This window comes from Pholis gunnellus, assembly GCF_910591455.1.
Source record: "Pholis gunnellus genome assembly, chromosome: 12".
Taxonomy (NCBI): Eukaryota; Metazoa; Chordata; class Actinopteri; order Perciformes; family Pholidae; genus Pholis; species Pholis gunnellus.
In genome coordinates, this window is record NC_136539.1 from 14,739,213 (window position 1) to 14,761,553 (window position 22,341).

Here is a 22,341-nt window from a genome sequence, read left to right on the forward strand (position 1 = left end):
AAGTAGCTTAATTGCTTATCATACTCATGTGCCCGCTGCATACATTGAGGAGGAGGGTTTTTATTAGACCCTAGTCTAGTAGCTGCTGCAGCACACACACACACTCGCGGTTGTAGCTAGCTAGCTGGTTAGCACCGCGGCATTAAAAACCTGATATTGTAATTTATCTTCGGTGGCACTAAAAATGAGCGATAACGACAAAGGTTACGGCGAACGGGTACGTATGTGCTTTGTGAAGACTTTATAACGTTTTAATTGAGCTAACGTTACAGCTGAAATTATAACACTAACGTTACGTTAACAGTCTTCACATTGTGTGGACTAACGTTAGCTAGCTAGCTAGCTAGCTCAACTCTCCAGACAAAATATCACTAGATTAGTTTATGAAAAATGAACATGTCTAATTTATTTTAGATGTATTTATATAAACGCTAGATGCCTCCACGAGGGCAAGCCAATGTAACGTTACTGTAAATTATAACTAATACCCTTTAGCTAGCTCACTAGCTAGCTGGCTAACGCTCGCTGATCAACGTTAGCTAGGCCGCAACCATGTTCTTAAAACCCAAACCGTTAGTCGTTAAAGAATTAATAATTTGGAACCAGACATTTAGCATAACGTTGGCAAATGTCGTTATTTAAGCAGTCAGACGTCTCAGCTAAATATCTTGAATAGCTAACGTAAATTCAACCATTTTATATCGGTATAAGGCTCATTCTGTATCTGTATCTGGAACTTGAATTATGGTTTCTCTCATTTTGCTTATGGCAACAATATGTCAACAAACGGCCTCAAGATGTCTTCTTATTAATTTGCATTAACTCACGTTCAGCCCTCGTGTTGCATCGTGTTTTAGTTAACGTAAATGGTTAATGCAAGGTCACAATGTGTATATGTGTGTCAAGAAAATGTATTTTTACTGTGTTACACCCAGGATGTCATGTCTGTTGTGTCTGTGCTGATGATGCAAGTTAACACAATTGATTGGCAGAAGCATCTTGAGGTCGTTAGGGATAAATTAGGCCTAATTGTTTTTGTTTTATAACTGTTGATGGGGTTTAATGTTTAGTAAGTATTATACACATTCAGTGGTTTGATGTACATTTGGATGCCACTTAGAGGCCACTTTACATACATTCTTTGAACACAATATATTTATTGTGATGAGAGAATTGTAAGTTAAAAATATGAGGTAAACATAGCTCATATTCACCTACAGGTGTTTGACATTTTAAAAAACACAACCAAGATGCCTCTTAGAGGTTCAAAATAAAAGTGGTCGATATGACATATCAGTAAATATAGAACCACTGAATGTGAAATATTTACTGAACTTTACATTAAAAGATTGTATTGTGTGGTCTTAAACATTTCCATGCATGTCATAAGATATAATAACACTTAAGTTGAATGAGGGTGCCGTTTTTAATCGTAGTCATATATTCTTCATCCTTTTCTTTTTCATAAAGGTTAAGAAGAAAGTGCGGAAGAAGTCCACTTAATTTCAATAATATGAAGCTCTGATGTGTGAAGCTCAATTGTTGAGTGCATGCTAAAACATGACGAGGGAAGAAGTATGGGCAGTGTGTGAGATGGGGGAAGTAAGAAGAAGTAAAACAATTGAAGAAAGAAGAATAATATGAAGTTACAGAAATGAAGTTGGTAATCTGGATAAGGCCACAGTGCTAAGTAATTTCCTGGTCTGTTTGTCAAATGCGTGCATGTTCTTGTTATTGAATACAACAAGCAGTTTAAATCATTGCACTTTTTTTTTACACAACTGACAAATTCCTGTTATTTCATCATGTTCAGTATAATTGTATTGATTTAATGTAATTTTGTTGCTATCATATTATCCATGTCAACCAAATAGCATTTACCTGCATTCCTAATCCACTATCCTGTTTTCTGTACTTTTCACAGGATAGTCTTAATTACTACATAGACTTATTTAGGCAAATTTCTCAGTCTGTCCTCTCAATGACGCTGATAAGAGGTGTGTTGGTGTGTGTGTGTGTGGTTCGTTCAGGAGTCTCGCTCTGCGTCCCGGAGTGTGAGTCAAAGGGGCTCCGGGAAGTCGGCAAGCCGGTCACCCGCCCGCTCACCTGCCCGCTCAAAAGAAGGCTCCCGCCACTCCCGCTCTAAATCTCGGTCTCGGTCCAGGTCAAAATCAGGGTGAGTGACTTTTTAAAAAAACACTCCACATGCATCTATACATCCACCATTGCATATGTAGATGCATATGTGTCTCTTTTTCAGCAGCTGGAGAGAAATTGAAGATGAATAACCGCAGAACCAGTGTGAATGTTGGAAGTGATTCTGTCTACACAGGTCTCACTCCCATCGGGGCTCACGGAGACACTATAGCCGATCGCGCTCCCGCTCGAGGTCGTATCATCGGCGGTCTCACAGTCGGTCCTACAGTGGAGAGCGCCGGCGCAGGAGTCACAGCCGCTCACCGATGTCCAACCGCCGCAGGCACATTGGCAATCGCGTAAGTCAGCTTTGCGTTTGCTCTTTCTGCATAATGTTCATCTCGGATCCTAAACACTACTACCTTTTTATGTTTTGTGTATGAGGGACTCTTCAGAATCTTAATATTTGTAAAATTGCAGGCTAATCCGGACCCAAACGGCTGCGTGGGAGTGTTTGGCCTGAGCTTGTACACCACAGAGAGGGATCTGAGGGACGTCTTCTCTAAATACGGCCCCCTGGCGGACGTCTCTATTGTGTATGACCAGCAGTCGAGGCGCTCCAGGGGCTTTGCGTTCGTCTACTTCGAGAACAACGGTGACGCTAACGAGGTATAAGAACACGAGTTGTGAAAAGTCCCCTGACTGACGTGTTCATGGAATATGTTCTGGGTCTAAAGAGGTAACTTGTATGTTTGTTCTCTGTCAGGCAAAGGAACGAGCCAATGGCATGGAGCTGGATGGTCGTAGGATCAGAGTGGACTTCTCCATTACAAAAAGACCTCACACCCCTACCCCTGGAATCTACATGGGTCGGCCCACATAGTAAGGCTTCTTAGTGTTTGATTAGATTTTGTTCTCATCTATCAAAGATAAAGATGAATACTTATACAGGGTTTTTTTAATGCTATTTATTTCTATTTTCTATAGTTTTTTTTTTCATTTATCAGATAAGACATTGAGATAAGCCATCTCAAGAAAAAAATATTTACAGAAAGATAAAGAATATTGTAAAGAAAAACCAACAATACAGCATTCCAAACAAGACGGATCCCAAAAATATATATGTATATACAAAAACAAAATGTGCATCATAGTGTGTTTTAAGCATACATAGGATAGACCACCTGTAAAGAGTTCATAGTTCCAAGCCAGGCTATTCACATAGTTTGTAAATGGATACCAGGTTTTGTAAAGTCTATTACTGGAGCCGTTGAGGGTGCGTCTGATATGCTCTGCTTTTAATTTCTATAGTTTTACTGCCATTTATTGAATGGATTCAGCTCTTGTTACTTTACTTTGACTCAAATGAAGTGACACTTTTAGCTGAAGAAGAATTGTTCTGTTGTATTGGAAGTGTATCATCAAAGGTGAGTAATCACTTCCTCAAGACCTGTACGTGTCATTAATTAATCTAAATCAAAGTTACAAAGTAAACACAGAATACTGCCCTTACAACCAAAGATATAGAACTTCCAGCTGCTGAGCTCAGTCAGGAAGAAAGAACAGATTATGTGAAGGAGCACTTAAATGGAGTTTATGTAAATCTAAATAAGTTGTAAATGGAATCTCATCTTTGCATTGTCTTCTGTACAGCGGTGGTGGTGGAGGCAGCAGCAGCAGTGGTGGAGGAGGAGGAGGAGGAGGAGGAGGTGGTGGTGGTGGTGGTAGTAGTAGTGGCGGTGGGGGCGGCGGCGGCGAAAGTAGTGGTCCACGTGGTCCTCGTCGCAACTCTCGTGACTATGACCGTGGGTACGACCGCGGGTACGACCGTGGATACGACAGAGGGGGCTGTGATCGCTATGATGACAGGGACCACTACAGATCATACAGGTGAATACCTCACATCGTTTTAAAGGTAGTCGTTTCTGATTAACGATGGGAAAATGAGTTGTTAAAATGTTAATTTTGTCTCGTTTCAGAAGGCGATCTCCGTCCCCATACTACAGAGGGGCTTACAGGTCTCGGTCCAGATCGCGGTCTTATTCTCCCCGTGAGTCCTTTAGTAAATGATCCACTTTTCTTATTGAGGCATGAAACAGGTTGCAGTGGGTTTAATCACTTTTTGGTTCCACAGGTCGCTATTGAACGTTGCCGTCAAGCCCCTCCCACTCCCACAGACGGACAGGAAATGTTTCTGAGTGGAATGATTGATTTCACAATAGATCTTCTTTCTGAAGGAGATCTTCATACTTCTGTTTGCTAACGTATATATGACCAGTAAATGTATACTGGGATCAGTTTTGAAGCAGTGTCATTTGACATGACTAAGCTGTCCCCTCATGTTTTTAATTTTAAATGTATCGGCAACAACTGCCATTAAAAAAAATATATTAATGTTTTTATTAATGTATTTTTTGTACACAAGTGAACATTCATCTTTGAACCGATTAAAAGGAAGATGCATTTTTTTTCCACTTTGACTCGTGTCCTTCCTTACGGCTTTTCTACAGTTAAACCATTTTCTGCTGCAAGGCTGTTTATAACACAAAGATACAAAACCTTCATCTTATCACATTGCTTTGTGTTAACTTTAACAGTAAAAACAGTAGCTCCATAACCACTTCTAGCACCCTTGGATTGTACAACAACAATCCTCAAATTCTACTCAACTACACACCTGTAAAGTTTGGCCACAGCATCTTGCACCACAGGTGTAAAGAAACATAAACACCTGGCAAAGTACCCAAAACCACTTCCGTGGTTGTTCCTGCTAGAATAGGTGTCTCCAAAACCACATTTTTCCATGATTGCACACACAGACTCACAAGGTGAAAACAATACTGTGTTGCTGTCGCAGCTGGTAATGAGTACAACTCAACACATTTATAAAGTTCCAGTTTAAAACTAGACTGCATATACCCTTAGCCTGCTTCCATATCTTTGAATCTTTGCATCTCTGATTCTTGCAGTAATTCAAGTAATAATGACGAGAAACTAAATGGCAATTTCTTCCGATTTTCAGACTAATACTCCCCGACCAGAAACTAAATCTGTTTCACCAAATGTCACTGTGAAGCACAAGTTTAAACTATACATGGGTTATTTTTTGTCACTTTTTATAGTCATTGAAAGTTATTGGGATGAGTAATCCATGAGTAAATGCAGCTAAACCAGTTAGTTTCACCGAGTACAGTGTTTAAACTGGTAAAGCAAGATCTGCCAAGTCTCACGTCTACCCCTACTGGTCACACATGGTACATGATGAACTGAATGACTTGTTGACGTCTCAGTTTATTGTATTCTGTTGATGTAGTTAAAGGGTCTATTCAACTAAATAATCTAAAGAAATGTCATCTAGTGGGATCAGGCAATGCAGATCACTTTTGTTTCATTTGTCCGTTTTGAAATGTTCTGAAATTCTGCCCGTCACCCCGATACAGCCGAGGTGAATGGATTTTATTTGTGCTCCCACTACTCACGGTGAACTCGCCCTCTAAAGGTCTGACGGTATTAGCAAATATAATGTAATAGGTATCCTGTAGCACTACAAGATGTAGTTGAATGTAAATGTTCTCAATTATACTCTTTCTTTTGTACTTTATAAGGTTTTAGCAATCTAACAAAGAACGGTAACAGTGACACTGACCGTTCTGTTCTCGTGTGCAATACTTGACTAAATCAAGTAAATAACTACTTTACACGTTCTGTTGCACAACAAAGGAAAGGACCTTTGAGACAGTCTAGATATTAATAGGAATTAGTAAACTGTTATTGGGCCATGTTTGATCCCACAGGGGATACCATAGTACAACCAGACACGTGTTGGGAAGATGTAAACTGTATTATTAATTCCATTAGTTTGCTATTGTGCTGCTGTGTGGATTGTCCTTTTCTCCAACCCACCCCCTCTTTTTAACAGTTTTTATGAATGTAGCTGTGTGTGTTTTCTCCATTATTTCCTATGTTGTGGTTATCAGCATTGGTTTATTAGAAGTTTTTTTTTCTGACAGACAGTAAAAGAAGGTTACATCATTAACACAGAAAATGTAATACAGAGGTATGACGGAGAGGAAAGGGAAAAGACACCAGTCACACATTTGACCGCAGCTGATCAAACAGCATCAGCTCATTTCTTTCCCTCTGCTACTTTTAAGTCTAGACTGCATGTGTGTTGTTTATTTTGGTCAACAGGTCGCTCACTGTTACCGAATGTCACATTCCCTTCAGTTCTGCTTAATTTTCCTTTCTGAGTGGAAGTCATTGTGGAAAAGGGGAAATTGTCAATGTAATGTTATTTGCTTTGCGTTTATCTACTTAGAAAGGGCAGGTAATGCCATAACTAGATATTGTTTAATTTACAAATGTCCAGAGTAAAAAATGAATATAAAATGTTTGAGTAAAGAAAATGATCGTGTCATTTATTTGAACTCTTAATGAGTCTCAGCTGACAGCAGAGAGGCCTGCAACAACTGTGTCAGCATGTCATCGGGAAAGTAACTAAAGAGCTGTTTTGTAAATAGGCCACAGCTTGAACATTCCTCTGTTCACACACTGACGTAAACGAGGCGAGGAACATTCACTCCTGCTGCTGGCTCTCTCTCCACTACTGTAGGGTGGCAGTCATGTTCCAGTCACATGTAGACACACTCAAGTGCTGTAGGCAAGAGGCTCCGCCCCTTGGTAACTGGTGTAGGTACACATCCATGCATAAGCACTGCAGCCCTGCCCCCCCCCTCCAATCGCCTTGCAGCTCCACAGCCCTTCCCCTTACATTTCAGCTTTTGTTTTGAAATCCTCCTTCCTTACTTTGTAGCTTAGGTGTTTCTAGATGTTGCTTCCCTAAACACACCCACATGCGCACACCTACATCACAAAACAAAAGAGAAAAAAATATGCTATACCATGTTTGTAGCCTGGAGTATGAGCTCAGACTGGCTGAGTGACACTGCATAGAGGGCCCCTCCCCCATGCAAAGATAAAACCGAGGGCCAGGAATCCCCTCATGTCTCCTTATCGGCACCTAAAATAAATATTTGCTTAGTTTTACACTTTGCAATTGGATCCATTACCACCATTCACGGGCTAAACGCAAAGCGAAAGTGGCATCACCTTTAATAACATTGTGTAAAGCTGCGGGTCGAGGCCCTAATCCGTGGCCCCTGATAAGGATGCAAAACAATATTGTTTATTTCACTGTTATTTCTGCACGAGGACAGAATGTACAAGACTGGCTGTTTCTAGGTTTCACTTTCTGTATTGTTTTAAAAAGATAGCTTCAATTGTCTGTTTTTCTTGTTTACAAATGTATAAATGTAGCAAAATCCTAGAATCATAAATTCACAGATGTTTTTATTATAGGGTAATATCTAGTGCAGGCATCCATGGCGAGGTTTGGACCCCCTGCGTCCATAGCTCCATAAATCCATATTTCTGTGTCTCTCATAAATAAATAAAAGGCAAACTGTGGAGATCACTGACATTGTTTGGGTCGACAAGTATAGTGACAACGACTTGATTTTCCACACGGTAGCCTTTTTTTTTCACTCCCCCAGCCTGGAGGGACCCAAGGCACGGCCCTTATTATGATTTGATGAAATAACCTCTCTGCTTCCTTTAAGCCCATCCCTTCGCTAAATGTACCCAGTGATCATCATGCCACTTCCATACCCCAATGTAGGCTCCTTTCTACGCTGGAGAACCGGGAGCGATCCCACATGCACCTCCAAACATTTTTTCTTGTGATTTTTTAAGGGAGATTGTATTTAGAGGCGGCGCTTGTTGGCTCCAGAGTAGCGTCGTAACGACACTTTTTTTCCCCCAGTCCCTGTTAAAAGAGTTAGACCGGGGCCAGAGTTGGTGCTGGGGGGTCGCCTATAGTTTAGTAATCTCCTGGGGGGTAATTGCTGCGTTGTTGTTTTTTAATCCCATCAGATTTTCTATTTTATTTTTTTATTTTTATTTTTCTACTTCTCTTAAATATCGCCACCCTCTCACTCTCAAGATCTGATACCTCTTCGAGATTTTTCCTCTCAGATCATGAACAAACTATATGTTGGCAATTTAAGTCCTTCGGTTACTGTCGAGGACTTGAAGGAGCTCTTTGGGGAGAGGAAGCTGCCAGTGGCCGACCAGGTCCTACTGAAATCCGGCTATGCTTTTGTGGACTTCCCCGACCAGAACTCGGCCATAAAGGCTATAGAGACTCTTTCTGGTAAGTGTAGATTTGATAAGTGATGCTGCTGGTGACATGGGAAAAAAAATTCACAGCGAGTCAAACTGCAAGATCAGGTTAAAAAAACACCATGGCTCAGGGTGTCCAAAAACGCGAAATAGTAATCATATATTGTGTTAATATGTTCTTGTTGTTGCTCGGGACAGTGTTTGTGATCACATCCGTGTGCCATCAGAGTTTCGATGAACGCTCAGCCATGCACGCTTCAACAAAAAAAAAAATGGATCATTTATCGATCACAGGACACACTTGGGGCTTTAGTGCCAGTTTGCCTAAAGAAAACACGAGCCCTCGTAACGCTATAAACGCGCACAATAATCTATATTTTGGAGATTCCGATGGTCTGGTGCGCTACTTTGCAATCACCCGCTGGAATGTATGGGATGGTCTGATGGTTCGGGTAGGCATAATTATTTTTCACTTATTTTTTATCTTGATTTTATTGAAGAGAGCAGAGCGAAGCGAGAGCGGAAAACTTGTCAGATCCATGTTCCTCTGATGTCTGGCTATGTTTTTACGAGGTGTCTTGGAGGTGGGTCACGGGGGTCCGGAGGAAAGAGCTAATAAACAGGTAGCTGAGGGGGGACGAGGTGAGACGCTAATTCCGTGCTGCGCCAGGCCACTCATAATAACGAAAACCCGTGTTCAAGCTTTCGCCGAAGAGCGCTTCAAATTCACCCCTGGCTGGGTCAACACGGAGAATTAAGAAGCACCTACCTAGAATAGAAAGAGTAGGCTACAAGTCATTCTCCTTTCAAACCATCTCTTCTTTGATGTTGCATTTTTTTTTTTTTTTTTTTTTTACTGAGAGCCGAAACAAATACCCCTCATTGCACTGTGAGGGTTGTGGGAGTGGAAAGCATGGCTGCCCATTCTCTCTCTCCCTCCACCCCCCACACCCCCCACTCACACTATATAAGCTTATCATGCTTCATTTTGGCGCCGATTCCCCTCAATTGTGACGCTCGAAATGTCCCACGGTGGTTGTTTTAACACAAACATAACCAGTTTATCAGCCACCGTGCGCACAGAGTACTTTTTTTTTTGTGCTTGTTTGAATGGGGACGCACCTACTTGGTGAAGTGATTCAAAGTGTTGCTGTGTAGGCCGACCAGCTTGCATTGTTGCTTTCCTGGCACACAGCTAATGTTACATTGTCATTTTCGTCCCTACAGGTAAAGTTGAATTACACGGAAAGGTGATAGAGGTAGACTACTCTGTTCCCAAAAAACTAAGGTAGGACTACGATCTCTCACTCTCTCTCACAAACACACATACACACGCGCGCATTCACACATTGTGTCATACGCCTATACTGTGCCCCATGGCAGACCGTGTGACCTGTAGGCTTCCGCTGTGAAATATAGCGCGCAGATTTCCCCTCTCTTCTCGGCTTCTATGTGTGCTTTTGAAAATCAGGCTGCTGTTTTATTCCCTGGCGATGTAAATGTAATTTACACGGTGATTGAACAAAAGAAAGACGGCGAAAAAGAAACAATTTAGTCCCAACATCCGCAGAACACACGGGGGCTGCTGCCATATCGCGTGATCTGCAGAAAGGCCTATACCACTGTAACACGCACGCACACACACCCACAGTGCATACACACGTAATAACATGTAATAATTACATGCTAATTGAATCTCTCATATGTACTGTAATCAGACTGTCATGGCAGCTGCATATACACAATTTGGTGTCCCTGTATGTAAGCGATAAAGTTCGGTTTCATTATTGACTGCAACACTGCAATGCATGATGAGTTGCATACCAATCAGCTCAGCTGAGGCTCTATGGTTACTATATGCACGCGTGTGTATCTATGCGAGAAACACAGCTTGTGTGCGTGTGTGTGTGTGCGCGCGCGTGCAAGGAAAGCTCGAGTTGACGGTTTGTGAGCAAATCTGTAGGTCAACACCGAACTCCACGCCACCACTGTAATATTGTGTGCTGTTGTATCAGCTTGCCCACGCAGTGTACAAACAAAATAAATCCACAAGCTTTTAATTGCATGTAAATAATAATTACCCCCTCCCTCCCTGGGCGTAATGCGTAATACGTAATAAACGCCTTACGTTTGTGGTGGATTATGCAGCCTACACACTCAACACGTATAGGTCCACCCTTTTTCAAAAACAATGCCTTTGGCTTTAAGGAAAGACTACATTGCGTGACAGAAAGGTAAATATGCAAGCCCCTTGTGGAGGAACACGTGACCCATACTTTATACGCTAGCAGCACCGTTCCTCCCCCTTCTCATTTCCTGCTTTACAGCTTTCGCCTTGTTTTTGCTGTGCTAAAGACAAATATGTATGTTTGAAACGTTAACCGACCGAGCTGATGTGCTGTGTTCTCGCGAGGGCGCAACACGGTATAGAAGCTTGCGCCACTCCCCACAGTGAGTGTGCACGTAGGCCATGGCAATTGTTGGGAGAGCCTCATAATGGCTGCCATGATGGCCCCTGCACACGCTGCGCAGCTATAGGCGGAATCAGATGGAGCAAATGTCCATACATGTGCCTGCATGTGTCCAGTCGACACCGCGTGGAGCCGCTGACAGCGTGTGCGTGATCTGAACAGGCCCCTCTTTTTCCTTCGCCATATCTGTGAGGTCGACACGAGGGCAGCGTAAAGCACGTACAGGTGTTCATTTTGAATCCGTGGAAAGTGGGCGGAATCACGTGGCGGTGAAACTCCATGTTGTGATTATGCTTTCCACGGTGATAATTAAATGTAATATTAAAGCCTCCCTATAGTTTTCCAGTCATTGTTAGACATTATTAGAGCCTTTGTCTATTATTGCAGAAATATTTACATTGATTTAAAATGTAAAGATTAATAAGCACTTTTTTTTGCTCCTGCAGTAAATACAATATTTACTAATTGTTCCTAATTTATAGAGCTATCTGATGCACATTTTCAATCTTAGATATATCATTTAAATCCATTGGTTGTCGTTTTTCTTGTTATTTTGAGAAATAACTTTTATATTTAATAATACAGGTTTAGAATACTTTGTGGCTGTATTTCTTTGATTTAGATAATACAATAATTACAAGTATTGTTACGATTTGATTTTAGAATTATGAATGGTTACAGGGCTTGAGGAGTGAACCAATCACCGGTTTTTGTTTTGTCATTTAGGAAGCAGCCTGTGAGTTCATCTTCAGGCCTGCTGGTTATGGTTTTGTGAGACTGTTGTAGTTGCAGCTGCTGTTTGCTGTGATTACAGTTTATTTATATCTGTGTTGTGTTTTGCTGTGTAATTTTTGCTATTAGGCATAAGGGGATTAACCATTAAACTATGTATATTTTTAAAGGTAAAACTTGTGATTGTTTCTTATACTTTCTTTGTAATAGCGTTTAGTTTTTGAATGGGTTTATTAAAAGATCGGGCCTTTTTAAATGCAACTTTCAATTGTTGAAGTTTTAATATCCTATATATATTTTATATGTTATTTCACTTAGATACAATTTATATTTTGACATTCCAAATTGGTTTAAAAGTGTCAGCTTTCATATTATTTTGATATAATTAATTTAAGTAGAAGTAAACTATCTTTTAGATTTTATTAGTTAAAACTTCTGGTCATGGAAACAGAATAATTGGTTGTACTTTTTCAGTAGTATTTCAAATAGATATCTTTAAATTATTAGGGTTATTTTGACTACAATTATTGTTTTGATGTATTGCTTTGATTTGTTATAATAATGTAGGCTACTTAATGTTACATGAATTGTATTTGAAAGTTATTCAAAATGAATCAATTATCTTTCGTTTATTATTAGTGAGTTAATTTTTTGTATACATGTTATTTAATTTCTGAGTCTGAAATAAGAACTGTTAAATAATTTGATGGTGAAATAACCAATACAATAAAACTCTTGAAACATTAGAGACAATAAGTAGCTTCATGTAGAATTCAGATTATTTAGATAATAGATGTAGATTGTAAATACTTCTTTCAGTTATATCTTATATTATATATGTCTATGTTTGATTGGAATAATTACTCTTGGTTTGATAAGATAATTAAATTTGTTTGCTCAAACCTAAAAATCTTTTTGCTCAAGTTTTTTTTGGAATGGTGGCTTATTTTTACATTAGAATTGTTCTCACCCTTGTTACGTTTCCTTGTTAAACAAAGCATGTGGCTGAGTCTCTGTAACACCAGGAAACAGGAGTGTGACTTGGTGTTTATTGATACTGGTGCTACATAAACGATATGCGGTGTTGTTTGACTGCCAAATAGACGAGGTGCTGAAGGTGTGGACAAAGCCACTAACGTGATCCCTCTCTGTGAGCCGGATCCATGAGTAATGTCAAGCATGTGAAGACAGCCTTGCTGTTGTGGGGTTAGCACATTTAAAGCTGTCTTCCTGAAAAGTTTGTTTACTTGCTTGTTTTGCCCATGATAGTAACAAAACCAGAGCTTTCACCTTCTGATTATCTCTCTACGTCTTTGACTTAACCGGGACTGAAAATGTGTTCAAATATACAGGTGATGAATTTCAGATTGAGTTACTCTCCATTCGTCTGCATCCAATAAAGGCAGGTTGAATTATTTGTGTTCTTCATATAAATCCAAGATTGCTGCTTAATGTTGTTTGAGGAAGATCCATTGATTGCCAGACCCCTTTTTTCTTACAAGACATGGGTGTAAACATCTGCAATGCACCACAGTGGGGCACATGCACATGTGTGAGCTGGGTCGTCAGTCCACACTGGGTCAAAACAGCGAAATATGATAGCCATCAGTTGATCCACTCTGAATCCATTAATACTCCCCAGTTGATCCTGGGTGTAGGGGAAGCTCTCCAATTCAGACTCTGGTTTTGTCCGGAGCGATGGCAGGAGGCACTGCACTGCTGCCCTCTAAAGCCACATCCGCTGCATCCCCCCTTCCTAACTCCTCACGCCTCCCCTCACCTGTCTGCGAGGAGGGGAGAGCGCGCAAAAGCAATCCGTTTCATCGGAGTGAGGGGAGCACATCCACGAGTTGTCTCTTCACCAGGATTTTATGCCTCAAAGAGCATGTCGTTGTCTCTCTAACTTTCGGTTTGTCTCGTCTCCTTAAGAGTGAAGCAGACTCCCTGTTGCAGAACAAATTATCTTTGACTGAAGTGAGAAAGTGAGAAAGTTCTCCGTGAACACTTCCAGAAATATTGATCTACTTGTCAGGTATTGGCTGAAGCCTTTTATTTTAAGTGTGTTCAAGCTACTGAATTTTAATTTGAGCCCTTCCCCTAGATTTGTATAGCAATTATTAACTTTACTCATGAAAGTGGAGTGTATTTTTCTCCCGTATTAGCTTAGGGATAGCTCAAGGGAGCGGTGAGATAAGATGTGAGAGCAGTGTAAATGTATTGTGTGTCTGTCACACCTGTGGGATCGCTGTTTTAGCTCCGCGAGAGTTGGAATCTCCTTCTTTGAACAGACGCTCGCATGTGCATCGCAGCAGCAACTGTAGGGACAATCTTTTAAATTGTTCTCAGCTGTCATTCATATTCCCCCTCCAACCGGTTGCATGAGTAATATCTCACTGCAGAAATTACACTCATTACAACCAGGAGTAAAGTAATCAGCGAGGGGACTCTCAGGAGCAGCGGCGAGGAGCTGTGGAAGGTGTGGCCGAGATGAGGAGGATTTCTCCGGCTGACCGTCCCATGTCTCTCATTTTTCTGCTAATACTAAATCACGAGATGGAGGGGATGCTTCCTCTGCCTGTTTTTATTTGTGAGCTGACCATTACGCATTACCTCTCAGTATTGAATTAGGAGAGTAAAGAGGAGGCCCAAGAGCTAAAATAAATGCTCATTGATTAAAGATGAGAGGCTTGAAGCCTACTTGAATTGAACCACTGAGGCCATTGTTCTTCGTTCTCATTGGCTTGTTGAAGTCAGCTTCTGTTATTAGAGTTTTCAATTCTGCACTTGTTTTGGTCAATGTCAGTGCTGACTGCGATAACTTCGTACATACCTGTCTGTCTGTGATAACCGCCCTAATCTTCTAGCAAACAGGCCGACATTTGGTTTGAGCAGATGTTTGAGCTAAGCAGGGTTTGATGAATTGCTGAAATCTTAAATGTGCTTCATGTGAATATTTAATGAATTATAGATAATGATTATGAGTGTCGCAGTTTGTACCCAAGTCCTCATTGGGGGAAGTAGTTTGAAGATGTAACAGCTGTTCTGTCTCTCCTTCCTTTTCTATATCCCTCTGTTGCTCACTCCGTCTGTGTATGTGTGTGTGTGTGTGTGTGTGTGTTCAACACTAAAGAAACAGAAACAACTGTAATATCCAACCTGAATGCCAAATGCCGGATGTGAACTGTAGTGTTACTCACCTCTCTGTGTGCCAGTGCTCCCTGTGGGCACTCAAGGGTGTGGTTTCCATGGAAGGATGGGCAGCTGAGGCGCACAGCAGGTGGCATTTCTCACACAGCCAGACCCCGTCCTTGTCCCATATAACCCCCGCTGGAACATTATAGCTCTGATGGGTCTTGAGCAGGTGAAATTAATATGGCGAAAACTCCCAGCAGCCAATCGGAGTGAGTCACGGGCCGTTAATGCTTACATGCAGCCAATTGTGTGTAAGCAGGTCGAGTGGTATGGTTCGAGGCCCATAAAGAGGCTCTGTTACACCGGCTTAGAGCCTCACGCAAAGAATGCTGTTGGCCTGAAGCGTCACCCAGGACCCTGCTTGACTTCATAGTTGTAATCAAACAAAGTAACTTGACATTTTTACACAGAGTATGAATTTGTTGGAAATGATCACCTGTATTAACATCTTATGGCACCAACAGTCTATGTGCTGATGTGTACAGTGAGATAACTTAATGTGTAGTTCCTCCTCAACTGCTTTAGCTTTGTTTGGCCCAACGGCAACATGCTTAAAGGGATTTGTTGCAAAGCAAAGCCCTATTCACAGAGCTGTCACCTTTCTTATTCCGCTGGAGTTTGCATGCCTAACATTTTTACTCCTTTTACAAATGTGTTTCTTTAAAACAATGCCTCCGTCTGGATCCCCCGTTGAAATCTTTTAAAACCTGCCCCTGGTTGCAGGAACATCTGTATATGGTGTAACAATATAAAATAACATGCATGGATTGTTTTGTTTAAACTGTTTCTCCCATGTAGAGGTGGGATTTCTTTATTTTGTTTATTATGTCAGCTCGCTGTGCAGCGGCAAATGTCAAAATAGATACGGCAGAAAGAGACACAGGCATCTGACATTTACAGCACCTTGATTTTTGGAGCAAAACTGCGGCGTTATTCTCGTGAATATGTGTGTCCTTGTGTGTTTACAGGTAGCACTGTATTCAGTTCCCCGACTGATCCAGGTTAGGTTCTCCACGTTGCCATGGGAACCAGTTTTTTGAGTGTTTTGCTTGGTTATAGGAGGAGAGCTCTGATGATGAAGGTTTTGGAAATGAACCCAAAGTCCTCCAGTGTACAGCAACACCATGCAAAAGTTGAGTTTACTGCATGCAGCACCCTAAGATTCCCCCTACAAGTGATCACTACACAGTCTTTTGATATCACTGTCTGAATCCCATGATGACGGCCTCAATTTGTTATGAACTGCTGTCCGTTTTGGGACCCTGTAATTTTCACCCATTTCCCAAGAGGGTGGAAACATGCCTACCGGTTATAACGGCAGTTCAGCTGTGTGTTGGTGGCTCAGGCTATAGCCTGGTAAGGTGCCTTAATAAAATGGTGTGTACAGAAACCATCATGTGCTTATTTTCTTCCCAACAAGTGCTGCAGGGAAAACGGCTGAGTGGGCTGTCCATCTATGTCACCGCCGCAGCCCTTTTGTGACCTTTCTTATTCATAAACCCACTTGGAGCCACCATTTCCATCCTTTTCCATATGTATCCAACGGAAGCTGGGAAAATCCCCCCCCCCCCCTCCCAGAACAAGTCTTCTACAGTATGGTCCACACACAGCTGAGCCTCCAACACAACCTAAAGCACAGTCCGACCATTGTGTTTCCTCTATTTCACACTGTCTCTGACGGAAGAGGAAGACGCGCAGAAGACTTCCGAGTCAAAGGCGTGCGCATGACTTACGCGCATGCTTTCCTCTCTCTGTGTGTGTGTGTGTGTGTGTGTGTGTGTGTGTGTGTGTGTGTGTGTTTGCTTCTGCGTGGGGGAGAAATGAGCACTGCTGATAGAGGGCAGTATTTCTCCCCCCTTGGGAGGCTGCTTTTGGCTTTTGGCCTCTCTTAACAGACTGTGATGGGTCTGCTCATAAGCAGGAGGATTTCTTTGAGAGTGACAGTGTGTCTATCATCACATCGAGTCTTACCTCCTTATCAACTGATTTTATTCCCTCAATGAGTTTGTATCCTAATTTATATCCAGCCACCTGAACATGAACGTTTTATTTATTTGTCTAACGTTTTTAACATGTGTCTTAAAATGGTCAGGAACCTTGATTTACGCACACATTCAGTCTTCTCATTATTTATAGATGAGGCCTATTGTGAATTGGTTTGCCATGTTTTTTGTGTTTTTTTTTAATGTTATTTGGGAAACACTGGACTGTTGAGGTGTGAGGAGTCCTTTAACATTTACAAACCTTACTGCTGGATGCGGATGTGGTATAGTTCAGATCATTTCTGAAGCTGTCCATCAGGTTTTTTTCTCCTGGGCTGTATAATGGCCATACCATACAGTTATTGAGAAAGCGAGCACACATTCTATTACTGCTCTGTAGAACTGCAACACATTACCTTTCTTATCCGTCTTAAAAATAATAGTTTTTGGCGAGCTTTCTTCTGGATGATGCTGAAGTTGTCTTCCCATTGGGTATGATCTGACCACTGGGTCGGCTGTTTATCCATTATACATATATGAAGAGCTTAGCTTAGCATACAGACATGCTAGCTCTTTCTCCCTGTTTCTGGTCTTCCCGCTCAGATGAGTTAACCGAGCATACCCACTCTCATGTGTATTTAGCATGCAGATATGAGAGCGGTATTATCTTTTCATCTAACTCACGGCAAGAAAGGGAATTCGTGTAGCATAACTGTTGAGCTATTCCTATAATGATTTCGATTATTCTTGTCTAGTGGAAACATGTAAATCTCTTTTTAAATTGTGCTCTTGTCATTATTTTAATTCGTTGATTAAATCTCCCGTCTATTAGTCCACATTTTTGAACATCCACCACCTGCGACCCGTATGTTTTTTTAGAACTGGGCTGTGGCAGTTTAGTTTCAGCAGAAGTAGTTTTTAAGCATTTGGCAAATAGTGATTTGCCATAAAGCCTGTCGTTTTACACAGCTGTGCCTGATCGTGGCTATGATTTGCTGAGCCAGAGATGGGTCGGGTAATATGGGCCAGGCAGGTGCTGGAGAGTACAGCTCCATCTGCCTCCCTGCCAAGTGACCTGGTCTATGCCAATACCCAGTCAGTCGTAGTGCGAGAGAAAGAGAGAGAGAGAGAGAGCATGTATGTTAAAGAGAGCGATAGCGAGAGAACGATGGAAAGGCAGAGAGGGAAGAACAGAGTTGCAGGGTAAAAAAGAAAGGCGAGACCTCATGGGAGTCCCTTTTGATTGTATCACACCAAACGTCAGGTTGTAGCAGAGTGTTCTCGTACAGCCGCTGCAGAGAGCTGCACACGCAGGGGCAGAGTAAGGAAGAAACTGTTTGTAAATAGTTGTTGTCTTCCTGACCCTCGGCTAATATTTCCTCGGAGCCGCAGAATGTTTTATGATGTTCAATCTGTGTGCATCTCACTAAACAGTCTATACTCAGGGTTTCCCATGGGTGCAGTAGCTGCTGCGGTAGCTCTACTATAGCCCTCACGAGGAGTGCGATGGCAATCCTGAGTTTTTTTTTTTTAAGATGTTTCCATTTTAAATGCGCTGTTTTTATGAGTAAAACATCACAAAACTGAAACTGACAAAATGTACGTGAGATTGATTGAGCGTATGTGCTTAGTAATGAGTTCTTGATATTCTTGGGTTGTCATCTGTCTTCAGCTGTTGCCTACACACTGGTTGCACAGCCAGCAATGCAGCACCTCTGTCTCGCGCATGCAAACAACATCATGACACTGACTGATGAATTTCCGTCCCTGTCAGGTTAAATGAAGCACACGCTGACACAAATCCAATTAAAATTGAGGAGAGCCCCTATAGCAGAGCACGATCTTGATTAAAAAAAACAACAACAACGGCAACAACACGGATCTTCTGCTCACCAGGATTTTAAATATTTGATGCCGATGCAGCCATGCATGAGTTCTTGTTGGAGGGTTGCAAAAGTGAATGGGGTCTTGTAAGATGCCCCCCCCCCCCCCCCCTATGTTTACTGAACCTCAACATGCTCATTATGTGCATATTCAGGTGATTTCCTTTTTCAGTTGATGCTGAATTCCACAAGATGCAGCTGTAGTTCGCCTCCTCGCTCCAGGGAGAGTCACACTCTCTTTACACTGCAGCATTTGGCTTCCCTCCATCCTCCTCCTCCTCCATCCTCCTCCTCCTCCTCCTCCTCATCCCTGCATGCGCATGTTTTGCGTCAGCGTACCATGTCATGTGAACCACCTAGAGTGCGTGCATCGTCTCTCACCGCCTCCTTCCAGCTCACAATGTCACAGCTCCCCTGGCACATCGCGGCAGAGCAGAATGAAGCCCGGCTGTGTGCTAGCATGACCGCGTGTAAATAGCGTAGCCTACAACTCTATATGTTGTGTATTGTGAGCTGAATGTGAGCCACCCTATCAGATAGTGTAACTCAGACAGGCAGTTTATTCTTAGTAGAGTCGTATTACCACAAGAGGAATTCTTTAACAACAGTAGACGTTGTGTGTGTGTGTGTGTGTGTGCGTCCATGCCATAATGTGTAATGCATAATGTGTGTGTTTGTACAGTGCCTCTGTGTTCCTGCCATTCCCCTGAGTGGGAGGCAACAGTTCATTTCGGAGATGGTTGCTCAGATGGTTTTGTTTTAAGTGGTGTGAGAAGTGACTCCAGGCATGCCGGTTTCCGGACGCTTGACGTTGCGGGAGAATAAATTACAGAGACATAGAATGTTTGATGTCAGAGAGAGAGACAGTGGTGTGGATGTGGAGACGCTGAAGATGATGCATTAAATATGCGGCACTTAAAGAATAGTAACAGTGAACAGGACTTGCGTTTGTTCTCCCCGTTTCAAGTTTAGTTTGAGGCATTTGAAGAGCATTTACAGTATTGCTGCTTCCTCCCCATCACCGCACATCATCAAAGCTGTCGCATCCCTGCGCTCAAGGCACATGATTCACAACCCAGGTCCACACGCACATGCACACAGATGGGCTCTGATTTGATCACAAAACGTCTGTCCAAGTTACAGAAATGCCACCAGATAAAACGCAGCTCTGATTTGCTTTTCACAACACTGCCTATTGCTTTTCAGAGCAGTTGTGCCGTGGCTCTCTTATGGAATGAGCGGCCAGGTTTTCAGGTCAACCCTCACTCCTAATAGCCCCTTTAACTTAGACACGGTGTTTGTTAAAGAGGGGAACCAGCCATGTATGTTTTCTGCCAGGAAGGATGAAAGCAGCCCGCCCGTAAATGCTTGCAGATTTGTTTTGGTGTTTCTGTGCGAAGGAGAGTCGCAAGCTGGAAATAGCTGTTAAATTAGTGGACTGCACCCTTAAATATCCTGTCTAGCAAAACATAGACCATCTCTAATTGTTATCAATCCTTTGATATTGAGCCTCAGGTGGTACCCAGACACGTGTTTGTTTTGTTTTTGACCTTACTGTGCTCGTGTAATGTTGCATTCGTATAGTTGTATTTTGTCTAAAAATGAAACCTAGAAGACAGACAATAAACAAACGTAGCTCGTCACGGAGGCTGCAGCTTTTGTGAGTTGAAGAATCGCTCCGGCTCGGCAGGCGTTTACTGAGTGCCTTATAGTCACATATATACAAGAGGCACCAACAACAAACCTTCCCCTCAGGCTTTCTCACAATCGCCAATAATTCTCCCTCGCCTTCTCTGTCTCACTTTAAATGCTGCCCACACAACAGGCATTTCCACCAGCTCTTCTCTGCAGTGGAGCTCCGGTTTCCTAACTTAAGATATCGACGTCAACTCAGGATATTTACTCAAGTATTTATCGCATATTGATCAGGGCTTGAAACCCTGTGAGTGTCTCCGATAATTGAATTAGTCTATATTACATTCCCACACAGCGTACAGGCGTCCTCCAAACTTGTCATCAAAATACACACACACACACACACACACACACACACACACACAGCTCTTTGTCTGAACCATCCTCAGCATCAACTTCCTATAGAACCCCCTGCCTCATTTCAGAGAGCAGGTCAGGATTTGGAGCCATTTTAGCTGCAGGATTAAAGTCGGACAGGGATAATGCCACTTCAGCCACTTGTGAGTCACGTGACTTAAGATGATTCAAGGTTTTGGGAGGAGCACGACGTATGTAATTAATGTATCGGAGGCCCTTATCCATTTGACTCCACTCGTAGTAGAGCTGGTCACCCATAAACAATAAAAGCGGCTCTTTTACAGTGAGGAAAACGGTGACGTGTTGTTTTTCCACGCTCACTTTTGCACCCTTCCACCCTCTGCAGTCAGTAAATATAATCCAGTCTCTCTAATGCTTAGAGCTGCTATTGATGTAATTTTAACCCTAAACCAGTTTGTGCTGTCCTCCCAACCCGCACAAGTGCGTCCGAAATAGATAATCCCACCGCCTTGTTAATCTCTTGATGATTTATCGGGTTAACTGCACTTTATTTACTTTACTACACTTCAGTCACTTGTGTAAAATCACTGCTTGAATGCAATTTATTTAATCTCTTTATCTGGTCTTATCTATCGCAGGTTCTGTTTTCCTTTACTTGCGATTGTAAACTGATAAATACATAGATGACTGTTGATTTATGGTTGATTTCTTTTGTTTTTCACATTCATTATTAATAACCTCCAGGTCTCTACATTTATTGGGAGTACTGAAGAATTCTAATATTTCAGGGCTGCAAATCACAACAATTTTCATTACCAATTTGTCGGTTATTTTCCTGTATAAATCATTCATTATTTGGCTTGTCAAATGTCAGAAAATGAGCCTGTTTGAGATTTAAATACAGTTCTAAATACATAATTACAAACATAAACAGGCTAAAACAACTGTAACACACTCCATAATAGTTTTGGCAATATGATCCAATAAAATAAATAAAAAGAAAGTGGTATTTTCTAACAGTGTTATTTTTTAGATCTTTTAGAACTTAAATTATCAAAAAGCGAACACGCAGCTAAAATTAAACTCATGCTCCATTACGTGCCCGTGTCAGCCACTGTCACCCGGCCTGGCATCGGTCCTCGACCCTGTGTTTGAGAAACACAGTGTATGTTTCGCTGTTTCCAAAAGCTCTGTTCTGCCGCTGTTTGGAGAGCGAGGACTCCTCGGTTGACAGCAGCTGTGACTGGCAGGGGTGTTTTGAAAAATGCTGCTTATTGAGCAGGTTTGTCAGGGTTTCTGATTCCCAGAGGACGAATCTTCAGTCACCTCCTGCTAGCTGCTTCACATGCTTTCCCTCACTCTGAGAGAAGCTCCCCGCAGCCAGGGGGAGGAGAAAGAGCAGAGGTAGTGCGTTCATGTGTGTGTGAACATTTAAAGCTCGCTCTCCAGAGGGAGCTGGAGGGAGTAGTGAGACGGGCAGAGAGAGGGACGGAGGAGAGACAGACCGGAGACTTGCCGGAGACAGGGAGGAAAGCAGGGCAGGGAAACAGTTTGAGGGCTTTCGTAATGTTGAGTGGTGTGCATGAGGTATTGATCCTGGTTAACCCTGCCGGGACCTACACCTATGGCAGACGGGCTCATCCTCCTGGCTACAGAATAATACCTCATGGTCGGCAGATTAAAGGATGAGACCTAAGGAGCAAGCCGCACAGCTCAACATAAAGCAACAGAAGCAGCCATGAGGAGCAGCTA

At 42.2% G+C, this 22,341-nt stretch overlaps 2 protein-coding genes across 4 annotated transcripts in view; both read left to right on the plus strand.

Moving 5' to 3' along the window:
* The first annotated feature begins 97 nt into the window (after positions 1 to 97).
* On the plus strand, positions 98 to 4,592 carry tra2b (transformer 2 beta homolog). 2 transcript variants are annotated; one of them, XM_079170683.1, is made up of 8 exons: positions 98 to 217; positions 2,031 to 2,176; positions 2,333 to 2,495; positions 2,617 to 2,805; positions 2,903 to 3,018; positions 3,790 to 4,026; positions 4,116 to 4,186; positions 4,271 to 4,592. In XM_079170683.1, the coding sequence occupies exons 1-8, from the start codon at positions 185 to 187 to the stop codon at positions 4,279 to 4,281; spliced, it is 966 nt and encodes a 321-aa protein (XP_079026809.1). In that variant the 5' UTR covers positions 98 to 184; the 3' UTR covers positions 4,282 to 4,592. The 2 variants fall into 2 exon arrangements, with proteins under 2 accessions (XP_079026809.1, XP_079026810.1); XM_079170684.1 differs by having other exon boundaries at positions 4,119 to 4,186.
* A 3,333-nt stretch (positions 4,593 to 7,925) lies between these two features.
* Positions 7,926 to 22,341, plus strand: part of igf2bp2a (insulin-like growth factor 2 mRNA binding protein 2a) — a 39,229-nt gene continuing 24,813 nt past the window's right edge. For both annotated transcript variants that reach the window (XM_079169821.1, XM_079169822.1), the window contains exons 1-2: positions 7,926 to 8,347; positions 9,544 to 9,604. In XM_079169821.1, coding sequence (XP_079025947.1) covers positions 8,173 to 8,347; positions 9,544 to 9,604 — 236 coding nt within the window. In that variant the 5' untranslated portion in view covers positions 7,926 to 8,172. The remainder of the gene's footprint in view (positions 8,348 to 9,543; positions 9,605 to 22,341) is intronic.